The sequence below is a fragment of the Pygocentrus nattereri genome, chromosome 27 (genome assembly GCF_015220715.1).
Source record: "Pygocentrus nattereri isolate fPygNat1 chromosome 27, fPygNat1.pri, whole genome shotgun sequence".
Taxonomy (NCBI): domain Eukaryota; kingdom Metazoa; phylum Chordata; class Actinopteri; order Characiformes; family Serrasalmidae; genus Pygocentrus; species Pygocentrus nattereri.
The window spans coordinates 2,502,501-2,517,037 of NC_051237.1; the positions used below are offsets into that span (position 1 = coordinate 2,502,501).

The 14,537-nt window shown below is 41.9% G+C and overlaps 1 protein-coding gene across 2 annotated transcripts in view; it reads left to right on the forward strand.

Moving 5' to 3' along the window:
- phf14 (PHD finger protein 14) overlaps nt 1-14,537 on the forward strand; it is a 106,460-nt gene that overhangs the window by 58,736 nt on the left and 33,187 nt on the right. Inside the window, exons 15-17 of one of the 2 annotated variants that reach the window (XM_017693111.2) lie at nt 2,667-2,723; nt 2,902-3,023; nt 3,703-6,473. In XM_017693111.2, coding sequence (XP_017548600.1) covers nt 2,667-2,723; nt 2,902-3,023; nt 3,703-3,709 — 186 coding nt within the window. In that variant the 3' untranslated portion in view covers nt 3,710-6,473. Of the gene's footprint in view, nt 1-2,666; nt 2,724-2,901; nt 3,024-3,702; nt 6,474-14,537 lie in introns of those variants that run through there. The other variant, XM_017693106.2, reaches the window with a different exon arrangement.

The following is a 14,537-nucleotide window of genomic DNA, read 5'->3' on the forward strand; positions in this document are numbered from 1 at the left end:
TCCATCTGCCGTGTGGTGGCAAGCCAAAGGCGACAGATGGAATTGTTTTCACAATCTGTTTAAATATGTTGTCGATTTTTCTTCGCCTTTTAAAAAGGCCCAGCTCGGCACTGTCACACTCCCCTTCCCATTAAGATGGAGATGCTTGATTTGATTTTGGAATCACTTGATTTTTTATTTTTTTTTGTTATATTTTTATTAGCTGTTATGTAGATGAACAGCACACATTGATCCACTGGCGACAGATGAAAGCACCTGCAAGAGTGGAGTAGGCCTGACAGAGGCAAGAGTCAGGGTAAGCCAAGAGCTTGAATCTGGATATCCGTTTGGTCACAAAGAAAAATCCAATTTCGGAAGGCTGAGTGACCCACTTCCTAAGCGGCCTGTTGTCCGGCCTGATGGCAGTGCTGGCCTGTTTGCTGGCCTTCGGACAGTGGGATTGATTCCCTCTTAATTTGACACAGGATGAGCTGGACTCAACAGGAGATGTGGATTAGAGAGCAACACCACTGTTTGACATCTGCACCACTTACAGTTGGCCACAACTTCCATCCGCTTAACATGGTGTTATATCCATGTGGACTCTGGGCTTTTATTTATCATGTGTTCATTTATCTTTCCATTTGTTTATTTATATGCTGCCAGAATACCTACAAAACAGCAGTTAATGTGATAGATGTCACACTGTGCTTTCTGATTGTCAGTGTGTCACTGTGTCATGAAAAGGACTAGAGATGTCCTGATATCACTTTTTTCCTGATGCGGATACTGATATTGAAACCTTGAGTATCAGCTGATGCTGTTACTAGTAATTTTTTTTCTTTAAAACACTTTAAAATGAGCTCTTAATAATTGAAACTCTTCAGTTAAGATGAGTTTCTAACAGCTCAATACCCAAACCTGGATCTGTGCCATCTCTAATTTAGACCACTTATACAGAGCCTGCAAACACTGGTCAGTGTTTAATAACTGTGTAATCTGCTCAGTAACACAGTTGGATTTGAAATAATTATGCCTGTTACTCCTTATTGTATTCATTTTTATTATTAGATTTTTTCCTCCTTTTACTTTTTAAATATATTACTACAAACATTGCTGTAATAAAATCAATTTTTTTGCATTTTATCTGTCCCAGCTTGTATTCAAGTATCTTGATGCAATTTTTTTTGCTGGATGTGCTACATATATTTCTGCCATATGAGCTTTATGTCGCCTAAGCTGGGTATTGGCAGCAAGTTTACTAATATATATATATGTATATCACAATTTAAGCGACATGGTACATAAGTTGGCACGGATGTACATTTTTGTCAGCTGATTATTTCTGGTCCTAAGTGTAACCCTGACCATAACACTGTTTGGTGTTCAACCAAGAATCAAGAGTTTGTTCCAAATAATTTTAAAATCAATAGATAATCCATCAGGGCAGTCCATGTATCCATGTTCACACCTACATTTTTTTTCTTTAAGTTTAAAAAATACAAATGCATAAATATTGGTACCTCCACTTTATTTATATATATATACATATATATATATATATATGCATTGCCACAAGCTTATTGACACATTGCACGACCTTTTTTCTGCCCACCCTTAGAGCTTGTTTGCACTTACATTAACATGTGATATGTGTTTGGATCTTCTCTGGATGCACTTTAGTCAGATTCAGTTTACACCCCAGTGTGACCAAATGAGATCCAGTTTTATTTTGCTGTGTTAAAAAAAGCACATTAACACACACATTCTTTTCGTAAACAAAGCTTCACACCAGTTGCTACCAGTGTCATTGTAGGGGCTGAAGTTCTGTTTATTTATGGAAAACGTTTGATTTTTCTGACCAACATTGCCATCTTACTTTTAATGGTGATTATCTTCTATAAATTAGGCCTTTTTTGGTCAGAAAGTCCAGCACCTCCATTTTTTCGAGCTTGAGGCTTAAATACTGAATGTATTGTGTTGAACTGCCAGTCCAGGTTAAATTTTAAAGTGTGTTAAGCCAACTGTGAATAATCTTAGACATAATTGAAATTGCATTTCTGCGATTTGAAAACTGTACTTTCATATTGTGATTTTGATTTATTGTTATAACCCTATACTAGTATATTATAAGCTGTCAAATATTGGAATAAACTGTTTAAAACGTGCAATGAATCAGCTGCATCAAGAAGAGAACTCTTTATCTTGCAGCTGTAGTGATTTCTGCAGCTGTTGCTGTACTGCCCAGTCTGCTTTTTGCACGAGAGAAGAAGACTTGTGGAATTGTACGCGGATATAGAAAACATAATGCATTTATACTTCAAGATCTGTCTCTGGCCACCTCTGACTGTGCTTGTTTTCGTCTTTTTTTGCATGCAGTCATGCAAAATCCGAACAGAATTCGATCACCCAAAAAGATGTAATATCCTCTTAATACAACAGTTTTGATTGGTCTTTTGTTCCGAGCAGAAACGCATCAATTGCATGTTTCTCCATTGTGAAAAACCTGAAATAAGCTGAGTGAAATCATTGTGAGTCTGAAGCCCTCACCCCAGAAGCTAGCAGACGTTATGAGTGAATTAACTTCTACTTAAAAAAAAAAAAAAAAAAGGAAGGATTGAGCTATTGTGGTGAACTTGCCACCAGTAATTTTCTTGCTCTATCTGAAAGTTATTCTCTCTTTACAGAGAACCCGAGGCCAGAAAAGGAAGAGGGTGTCTATCTGTGAGGAGGAGAAGATAGAGGTGAGCTCACATACTTTCTCTGCAGTCTACTAAAGCTATCTGTCTCTCTCATCTGTCTCTAATATTGCAAAGAGGAAGGTGAGGGAATGTTTGCACAGCAGCTTCAGCTTTTCCAACCTCACATAGACGCAGATGCGCACACACACACAGTCGGCTCTAATGGCTTGTGTTTCCATAGGAACCAGCACCGCGGGAGCGGAGACAGCGGCAGTCTGCTCTGCAGAAAAAGCCCAAAGCTGATGATACCAGGACGGAATGCACCACCTGCAAAGGCCCAGGCGACAATGAGAACCTAGTTAGGTGGGTGAGCATGCGTGTTAAGTTTGTGTGAGTGCGAGTGTGTGGGTTTGTTTGGTTTGGTTGTGTGTGGTGGGGGGAGAAAGAGAAAGACACTAGGGTCATATTCTACCCATGATTAAAGTTCAGTCTTCATTATGTGGATGCTGCCCTGCATCTGCTGAGGGAGGCAGAGGGCAGGATCCATAGGCCTCCTCTATGGAGCTGCCACACGTATTTGCTCATTTTCTTTTGTTTACCTTTAACGATCCATATGATCTCCTCTCGTCTTGTAGTTCCTTATGTGAGGCACTGACTCCTCCAAAGATTTACTGGAAAACCCAGTTCCAGTGAATTATTCACTCTTTCTTTCATTACATTAGAATTTCCAGGTCAAAGCAACCTTATCTATGGGTTGGAAACTTCACCAATTATGATTGATGTGAGGAGCCAATTGGTCTCCATGCAACAGTCGAACCCAAACATCCTTCACCTGGGACTTTTGAGTCATGTACTTCTAAGCGTTGACTTAGATTTGCATTGTACGTTTGCGAAGAAGGTGATTGTGTAGGGCATGCCGTGATTTCATGTTTGCTCAGTAGATTTGTGCTCAGTAGGCTGGAGGAGCTGAGCTATGTTTGAACCTCAGCTGTGGTGTGAGGTGTGCTGCCCTGACTGACTGCTATATCTTTGCATTAAACAGGTTGTGAGAGCCGGGCACCCACCTCCCCACCCCTCCCCTAAAAACGGCACAGATGAGAGAGGGACAGAGAGAGGGAGAGAGACAGAGAGAGGCAGATTAAGTCGTTTGAAGAGCGGCGTTGGGGTCGGGCAGGAGTCGCAGAATCAGCCACCTCTGACCGTCACCTTCGACCGTCTTCTACTCAAAGCGGACCGTGCCATGGACTTTTTAGCATGGTTTTGCGATGGTCCACTCAAAGAAAAGACTATCAGATACGGACTAACTTAACGACAAAAAGTAAACACTTTCCCAAAGTAGCACTCTTGTGGATCTTAATGTTTGCGTTTGAATTGAGGGGAAGATAATGCTGCACTGGACACTATAAAAGGACTATGGGCGGATCTTGAGGACACTTAGGTAGCCATTATGGATGGAGAGAGTCACCTTTAAATTGGCACATACGTATGGGACGGTAACTCTGATGCTGGACGAATAGCTGTTTGTGCTACGGACTCCTAAACTGACTGACTTTCATAAGCTGGAAACTTTCCACCTTTTTGCCCCAAAATGCCACTCTTTGCTCTGCAGCTCACTGTCCTGCTTTGTTCTGCTTGGCTGGCCTGCATGCCCGCCAGGTCACTTTGGAATGGTGATCTTGATCCCAGGCAGTCCCTCCAGCCCCTTGACCCTCTCCCTGTCTTTTTCTGATGAGCCCAGTTTGGTCCTACAGTGCCGTTCACCTGCCTGCAATTCCCTCTAACTGCTAATCACAAGACCCTATCAGCTTTATTGACCAATGAAGTGATGTTTGGCCTGAATGCTGAGTGTGTCCCCTGTGTAAACACATTATGAATGCTCTTGAACTGGACCCTCCTGTTCTTTGCTTGTGCAGTGTGAAATTAGTCGTAGTAGAAAGTAGGTAGAGATCAAAAACCAAGAATCCGTAGATCCTCCATGTAGCGTGTTTGTGCTGGTGAAATGTAATACAATATAATGAGGAGTGTTGTCCTGCTAATAGTCTCATAACAAGAGAATAGTTAGAAGGGTGTTGAAAGCAGTTTTCTTGTGCCATTGAAGTCATCCTTTTTTTTGTATCTTACAGAAGCAAAATTCTGACATGCCCTCAAAACAGACCACCCATCCCCTAGTGTTTTGCGCTTTTGACAGCTTAGCTGCCTCATGTTCTGTCAGGATGGCTGACAGGTGTCATATGGTGCCTGAAATGTCCCTCTCTGGAGGGTCCCAGAGGGTTCCTATCTGCATGCCAGGGGAAGCAGCCTCCCCCACAGCCCCTCTCAAACAGCTTTACACACACACAGCATTCCTTAGCTAGGGATTTTCATGTCTCGATGACCTTAATGCCCTTTAAACTTTCACCCCTAGTATCTTCAGACTCAGCCGAATGCTTCTGCCACCACTGTATCTATCGGCTAACAGCAGACATGCATGGTTTTTAGCGTAGCATCTTGGGGGGGGGGTGCACTCAAATGTGCACACGCAGCATCTGCTTATCGCATATGCGGTCAGGGTCCGCATAGTCCATTAGTTTTGTGGTGTTTGTTGAAATAGTTTTGCAGCTGTGTCACTGTATTTTACGTGCCTATCATGCACCATAATGCCATTATTGTTTACGGTTGATCTGTAATCTGAAAAAGTGAAGTTTGTTTGCACTCAGCATTTTAAAATCTGTAATTTATTTATGTATTTATTTGTGTATGTAAATGGTTGTTTTCTATGCCATTTCCAGTTTTACATGTATAAGTGTTACATGGGCTGAATTAGTTGGTGTTGCATTTGTGAGTAAAATTGCTGTTGGCACGTGCACTAGGGTTGTAAATAAGTAACTGTTGACCGACAAATAAACAATTTGCTCATGCCTTGCCGTTGTTTAAAATAAGTATGAAATTTAATCGAATCAAAAATTTTGTTTTATTTCCAATAAACAACTGTTCCTGTTTGAATAGGTGGGTTTATTATTTAAAGTTGTATAAGTTTTATTAGTTAATGTTGAATTGTATACATGACGGCACACTAGACAGTTGGTTACAATAGAGGCCTGCTTCAAAAAGTAAACAAGCGATGAGTCCTTAATGTCGTCTATGTTCTTGGAGAGACAGTGTGATTAATAGCGGTGTGAGGAAATCACAAGAGTGTGCAAAATTACAGAGGAAGACATTAACAGCTTTTAAGAGCTACTGAGATATGCAGAGGCAAAGCTGGCCCCGGTCATGGCATTCACGATCGCTTTAAAATGGGCTGCTCATGAGTGATGAACAAAACTTTCAAACTTTAGAGAATAGAGAACTTTCACCCAAGTTTCACCCATCATTGCATGTTCCATTCATTGCTTAATGTGTTTGATACTTGATTATATAATCATGAACTGTACAGTTGCCAGCCATTTACACAAGAGCACAGGATGCTTGTTTAACATGGTTTCAGTCCATTTATATGGACATTCATGCTGGACTCTTCCTGTCAGTACTACGTTCCATAGTCAATACACGGAGCACTTCCTTATATCTCAGTGAGTTATAGAATTCAGTTGATGTGTGCTTATTTTACCATTTCAGAACCAGACCTATCCATTTTATGATTGACATTTTAATGGGTGCTTTATTTTTGGCTTGTCTGTTAACAGTTAATAGCTGACTAATGATGGACAGTTATCAACTAAAAATCAACTAAAATTACCAAAATATGCATCGCTAGTGTGTACACATGTGTGTGGTCTAAGTGCTATGGCCTCTGCATTGTGCAAGCGTTAATAAACTCTTGACTTTTTCACCTTATTGCCGCTGTGATGAATGAGTCTCACTTGGGCTAATTAATAGCACTGAGTGTTGGCTTGTAGTAGACTGTGTGTGTGCGTGTGTGTGTGTGTGTGTGTGTCCAGTGCCCCCTTGTCGAGGCTGATTTATTTCAGGGCCAGTGTGTGCATCCAGCAGGGCCCGCTCTGCTAGTTCGGACTCAGAAAGGGACAAACAAGTGAATGAAAGAAACAGAAAGACTAAATGAGAGAGGTGGATTCACATCCACATGATCAGTTTATTTCAGCTGGGGTAGGCTCCAGCACGGCTCAGTGCAGTGCTTTCTCCCTGCCTAATTTCTCTCTCTCACTCTCTCACTCACTCTCTTTCTCTCTCTCTCGCTCTCTCGCTCTCTCTCTCTCTCTCTCTCTCTCACCCTCTCTCTCTCACTCTCTCACCCTCTCTCTCTCACTCTCTTTTTCTCTCTCTCTCGCTCTCACCCTCTCTCTCTCACTCTCTTTTTCTCTCTCTCTCGCTCTCTCTCTCGCTCTCTCTCTCTCTCACCCTCACCCTCTCTCTCTCACTCTCTTTTTCTCTCTCTCTCGCTCTCTCTCTCGCTCTCTCTCTCTCTCACCCTCACCCTCTCTCTCTCTCTCTCTAGGTCTCTCTCTCACTCACTCTCTTTCTCTCTCTCTCGCTCTCTCGCTCTCTCTCTCTCTCTCTCTCTCACCCTCTCTCTCTCACTCTCTTTTTCTCTCTCTCTCGCTCTCTCTCTCGCTCTCTCTCTCTCTCACCCTCTCTCTCTCACTCTCTTTTTCTCTCTCGCTCGCTCTCTCTCTCGCTCACGCTCTCTAGCTTGGTCTCTCTTGCTCCCCTTTTTCTTCTGTCTTGCTGTTTTATTCTGTTTTTCTCTTCCTGTTCACCTTTTTATTCGTTTCGTCTTTTTTCTTTCTTGCCTTTGTTTTGTCTTTTCTGTCTTTCTCTCACACTCACACAAATTTGTATATAACTTATTCATTTTTTCCTGTTCCACTTTTTTCTTTTTTCATTTCACTCTCTAGTGCTTTCTTTTTTCTTTCTTCCTCTCCTTTCAATTTCCTTCTCTTGCTCTTATTTCTTTCTCTCTTTTCTGTCTTTTGCTTTTTTCTCCCCACTCTTTCTTTTTGTTACTGCTTGTCCATTTTTTTTGTTTTACTCTTTCCCCCTTTCTTTTTTTTGCTTTTTCCATTTCTTTCATTCATTGTTTTCTCCTGCTATCTTTTTTCCTCTGTCTGTCGTTTGTCTCTCGTTACCTCTTTTTTTTCTCCACACAGACACACAGTCATGTCTCCTCATTTTTCTATGTTTCCTCTCTCCCTTCATCCTTTCCTGCTTCTCAGTGCCAAGCTTACAGATCGAGAGAGAGAGAGGGGGAGAGTGAGTGAGGAGAGGCTTTCATGGGGAAATCTGGTTAACTGCATAACAAAAAGCCCAGTGTGCCTGGCAGCAGGCGAATAGCATTTGTGCTTATACAACAACAGCGGCAACAACCAGTTCCAGTTCCAAAGAGGCAAGAGATGCGCCACCAAGGCCCACCAAGACTGAGCGCGCCATAGACCAGGCAGATAGAATCAACACACCGTTGCCAGTGCATAAATACCCCAATCTCTCGTACACAGGCTGCGAGTCTGGTGCGAACGTCCACTGGGACCGCCAGTACTGCCACGTTCCAGTGAGGAGAGGGTGTGTGTTAGTGGGGGGGGTGGTTTGGAAGAGCCGTAACCTTTTCAGTGATGGGCGCCTTTCCTATTACAGCCCTGACACCGGATCCAGGGAGATGATTTAATGGCGGCATTTTGTTTTTGCTGACTTCACTTTTTTTTTCTTGCTCCTCACCACCATTAAAAGAGAAAACGCAAGCACTCGAGCTGTGCAGTGTGGGAAGGGTGGCCAAGCAGCTAAAATCTATTACACCGCAACTCCCCCCTCTGTCTTTTATCCCACTGAGCTGACTGCAGTGTGTGTGCGTGTGTGTGTGTGTGTGTATTTATCTGCTTTGCTTGTCTTCTGGATTCAGGCACCCCCCCCCCCCCCCCCTCCCCCTCACCAACACTCAAAGTGTACATGTAAGGAGGTCCAGGATTTCCTAATTAGCAGAAGGCTGAGAGAGGGGTCTTTCGTAAAACTGCATCTGGTTCAGTGTCCACAGCAGCGTGGGCCCACTGCTGAAATCGCCCTTTTCTCTTCACCGCTTTGAGCTTCTCTCTCTTCATTAGTTTAGCATCCACCAGGATGTCGTTGCGGTCTTAACAAAATCTTGTATCCCAGAAATAGTAACTCGCAGGAATTAAGTTAACCTTTTAATGCTAGTTCATTTATATTCAAAGTCATTTTTTTTTACTTTTCTAGGGGTCAGTCTGTCTTGAGTTTATTAGTATAGCACTATTTACAAGTGATGTTCTTCCAAAGAAGCTATGCAGGAATGTCCAGATTCCTCGCCGACCTCCAGCTCACAACTCAGTAAGGCTTCACACCTACGTTACATAAGTAACGACTCGCAGCACAGGAGGAGGGAAAGGTCAGCGAGGATCAGATTTCTCATTTGTAGCAGAATTACCCTTAGCTAGTTTAGCCACAGTGAGTTTATCGACTAGCCATGCAAACTTTGGTTTTTGAGGTCTAAACATAAATACATTTTGTGAAAAATTGCTTTGTCTGGCTATCTGCTTTGTTTGAGCACTGTAGTGTATTCAGGGTGGGTTAAACAGGATGCTTTTTGGGGCCCCATCTTGCTAGCTGATGTACTATCACATGCTCTCTAAATAATGGAATTTATGTAAATTTATAACAGAATAATTTGTATATTGCTGATACTGTTGATGTTCAGTTGGGGCTCTAATAACCTTCTCAGCATTCTCAATCCAGGGTTCTGTCTCATGATGAGTTTTTTTTGCTTAGCCAGCTGACTTTAAGCTTAGTTCATAAACAGCTGCTTATGTCGCTTATTAAGTAGAGTGGGTGCATTGCCTTTATTTATTTATTGTTACCAGCTATGTAGCCTTTAGCTTGCTTTCTAGAAAATGAGCCACGTAAAGTAATGAAGCTGTGTCGGCAGTCATGTGCAACAGGATTTGCTACCTAAAATCTATTCTGAACTTAACAGTTATGATTTTGAAGTATTAAGCATTTTGAGTCTGAAGAAAACACGGCAATGACTTCTGGGCAGTGTTTGCTGTGGAATTTGTCAGTTGTGACAACATACTTCACTTCAGCTAATAAAGTAATGGAAAGGCCCTTAAGACGCCATTAGGGTTTTCCCCAAGGTAGAGTTGACAAGGGCATGTTAAAAACCTTATCGGAAAGAATGGCAAGGCTTCAACATGTTGGGAATAGTGAATAAGAAAATGACTAATGAATATATTGTTGCCAGTAATGGATAAAAAAAGATTAACCAAAGTCTGTCAGATGTCTAAAAACAATAAGAGAATAAATACATAGTTGCAATGAGAACATGATGGTATGAACAGGTAAAGAGCTCAGTGTAGTCTCAGACAGGTGTCTGTGAATGAGTATAGTTAAAGTCTGTGCAGAGGTCAGCCGACACCAGCCCAGACGATCCATGTATGAGGATCTGATAAGCTTTGTTATAGTGTTCATGATAAGAGTTCATTCTTATCAGGAGGGTGAAAGAAGCATGCAGGGGAGGAATCTTTAGGCTTGAGGAGAGGGTCAAAAGGCTCACATGTTGTAAAAAGCAAGTGGCGTTCACTAAAGATGTAAAAAAAAAAACACAATTTTGACATTATGAGGTTTTGATGTCACTAATATGCCAAACAGCAACTGCCTCTGGAACATCTGTTCCACTAGAGTGATGAATAAATGCAGGGAGTCCAGCAGTGACTGAACTTGACTCACTGTGGCCCCCTGCTGAACATTTGGAGAAACACACTGCACCTCAGACTTTTTTGCACTTCATACTTCTGAAACTTACTCTTGTGCCGCTTCCCACCTGTGCCGGCTTTAAGTAAGTGTTAAAGTGAGCAGTTTGGTAACGAACTAATGAAAGCGACTTACTGTCTCCAGCTGCTCTCCTGGTCTCTGCTAGTCCTTGTCAAACAGTAGCTAAGTAATAATACTGTTCCCATCTCAACAGTAAATCAAAAAAAGGGAGGCGCACAAAGGCCAATAATCCACTCCTTGTATAGAGGGGATTCACAAAAAGCCACGGCTGCACTTTGTCATGGCTGGCGGTCAATGGCCAAGCGCTTTGTGTTCTATTGATCTGTCTCACGTGGCCTCCCCCCAGGTAATTGCACTGGACCCATGTGATAAATTTGCTGTATTTGTTTCAACCGTTTTGGAAAAGGCAGTGGGCCCCACCTTCCCCTCGTCCATGGTGTAGGACCATAGGACCCTGTCTGCGGTGACGCAGTACCCCAAGATTGAAGTTTGATGGCTGTATCACAGTATGGCACTGATTTGTAAAAGCAATGAGGCAAACTTGCTTCCAGAGAAATTAATCTCTTTTAAAGCTGTAGGAGTGTAGCTGCTCCCAAAAGTCTCGGCAGTATTGACTAAATGGCTGCTTAAATTAAGCTTTGCTGGTTGCCAGTGCAGTTCAACAGACTTCTGCCCTCCATCTGAACGTTATTTAAGGTCAGTCTGGAAATTGCTCTCACTCCACTGTAAATTAATCCACAAAGGGCCAATCAGAATCGGCATGCAGATTAATCCCCAAACAAGGAACATTTAATTACTGTGTTCAAACATTGCCGGGATAATCCTGTCTTTATTTTGGTGTTAAAGGGGTGTTTTTCAGCTCTGCCTTATCTGGGATATAGTCCCCCACCACTACCCCCACGCTTGCTGTGTTGTCTTAGTACTAAATGTCCTCCAGTGGCATGTTACACATTATTCAGGTTACTCTTGGGCTGTCTATGTAATGATCTATAGATCAGTGCATTGTACAGTGGTGCCCTTAGTTAAGGAAAAACAGGCCTTAAACGTTGTTGCTTATCAGCATGGACTTTAAAATAAGCCGAAATGTGAACGTTTACATCCGTGCTGTGAACACGCTAACTCGTTCTAATTAACTAAGTCCGCTCAAAATGACATTGCATGAAAGTGTGTCTACTATTAAATGTAAAGGCTTTTACAATCATGTGCAAAGGTTTTGATACTCCTTATCAAATGACACATTTTATTGATTTTATAAGTGAGAATAAGTTTCCAGCAAGTTTTATCATCAATAAATGTAAATATGGCCATTTCCTGCTAATCTTAGAGGACAATATGTATTTATTTGTTGAATTTAACCTACAGGTAAAAATAAAACCTTAAGTGTAATACATTTTGTACATGCCACATTTTCAGCTTTATTTTTTCCCTGTATGTTAAATGTAACAAATAAACAGCAATTTAAATGTGCAGAAGTAAGTTATCTGTCAACAAAATGTGTAATCTGACTAGAAGTGTTCAGGCTTTTGCATATGGTTGTGCATAGCAGCACTGGCTACTCACACTGTAGGCGAACACTGCCAAAACAACTTTATCACCACATTTGGCAAAGCTTGCTGACCTGCTTGGGGTATTTTAGTGAGGTTGCCGGTCTTATAATGTCAGTTCAATACACAGCAGTGCTATCTTTTATGTCGCAATATTCATATTTCAACTAAGTTCTCAACCTCATAATTCTATGATATTCTGTGATATGGAAAAAAATGTCCACAGGACAGTGCATGTTGACTTTGAAACATTTTTGCTTAACAGAGCAGCAATTTTTTAAAAAACATTCATTTTTCCTGTAGAGAAAAAAATATAGACCCAAAGGTTCTTATATGGGCTGCCGACTACAACACAGCGCCACTTAGGAGAGCTGTAAAACACTACATTGAAAGTAAACGGCATCTGTCATATTTAGCATAATGAGCTGTGTCTTTTTGGTACAGGTGTAGCAGCAGCGTTCAGCTTCAGCGCAAATGCAGTTACCTGCTTCATGTTATTTACATCATAAAGTTGTAAAACGGATTGGCCAAGATAAATCTAATTAATTGGCGAATGGCATAATGCTGTCTGGAGCCAATGGCTGATGCTGACTGTGTCTTAACAAGGTTCTCCAAGTCTTTGAAATGAAAGTGATTCTACAAAGTTACAGATCCCCCACTTTATTTCATACTGGGTATGCATGGCCTTTTCTGCATGACCTTGGCTCTTCTTCCTCTTCCTCTTATGTTTATTACCAGAAAGCACTGGTCTTATTTTATCTGACCATAGGACTATGCTAGGATTCCTAGCACTTACTTGTTTTGACGTATTAGAGCAGAAACTTTCTCCGATCTCATGTTAATGATTGACTAAAGATATTTGGCCTCCGTGTCACTTTCTCTTTAGGTCGCAGTGAAACAGGTAGTCTTGGGTAACCACTGAGGAGTTCCTACACACTCATGTATGCTTAAAAAGAATATTAGTAATACTAAATTCTACTAAATACTAAATAGTATTTACTGTTGTAACCAAAGTTTGAGTATATGTAAGTATTTTCTAACTGACAATAAGGCAACGCATCCTCTACAGAGAACACACATTTTTAATATATTGGTAAAATATTTGGGGCAGTCGTGGGCTGGAGGTTAGGGATCCAGCTTCGTGACCGGAAGGTCGCTGGTTCGATCCCCAGAGCCGACATCACATGACTGAGGTGTCCTTGAGCAAGACACCTAACCCCCAACTGCTCCCCGGGCGCTGCGGATTGGGCTGCCCACTGCTCCGGGCAAGTGTGCTCACTGCCCCCTAGTGTGTGTGCTCACTAGTGTGTATGTGGTGTTTCACTTCACGGATGGGTTAAATGCAGAGGTCAAATTTCCCCATTGTGAGACTAATAAGGGTCTCTTAATTTAATTTTTTTTTTTTTTTTAAATATAACACACTAAATGTCCTATAACTTGAGCACATATTGTTTTTTTCTTTTAGTTTCAATGTTAGATTCATCAAATAAACAGTAATTGTGTGTTAGCTATGCAGAAGTGTGTTCTTTGTAGAGGATGTGTTTGAACTTATTTGAACTAAAAATCGCAATTGTTTTTTTGCTTTGATTATTTATCTCATTGTAATTGATTAAACTGTAATATACTCTTAATTAAACTGTAGATTTCTCTCATTGTTATGCTTATCTATCTGCCTCTTGGTCAGTCTGTCTCTATGTATGTATGTATGTATGTATGAATATTATAGTTTACGTGTTAAATAAGTGGACTTGAGCGGAGCCTGTGGTCCAGTTTCTCTGAATAAGAGCTGATGTTCACTTTAATCATGGTGCCTGAGCCAGCTGTGCCCTTTTCTGTCCCTTCTTAGTTTCCCCACAGGCTTAAATATTCTAGGAATCAGTCTGATGTTAGAGATTGTCAGGACGTTCCTTTTAAAAGGAAGACGTGATTGAATTAAGAATGATCCAATAACTCTGCTCCCACGGCCCAAATGTCCGCTTACTTAAATCTATCCTCTTCACTTTTATCCAGCCAAGATCTGGAATTGTATGATATCTCACTAAAACGTTCTTTCATTAAATTGAGCCGTCATGACTCTGCTGCGGAACGGCTGGCTGCGTGGGCGCAGGGCACCTGCGGTGTACCCGGCTCTCTGCGAGCTGGGGGGTGGGGGGGCGCTGGGCTCGGCAGGGGGTCTCTAAGAACTCTCTCGGAGATTAAACAGCAGATGAAAGGGGATATGCCCCGCTTGCCGAGAGCAACATGTGTCGCAGACAAAAGCAATCAATCGTGTTTTCCCCTCACCTCACATCCCAATAAGATTAGCTCAATCAATAGGCTCTCTTATGAGTGATTGGATTCTGTCTGGGACTGGAGAGGGGAAGGAGAGAAAGGAGCAGCTCAATTTTCCCAATGATTAAAACGGGCCTAAATTGCTTTGATAGCATCAAGGACCTTGTCGTGGCTGGGTCTGTAAGGGCAGTCTTCAGAACAGATAGAGGCCGGTGCCTGCGTATGACAGATACTACAGAGGGATTAGACTGACACATCGGCTCTTCAGAACGAGAATCCATCCGCATGATTCATGCAGCGGCCTAGTGGCCGGACAGGCCTCAAGGTTAATGCACTTTACTGAGACCATTCT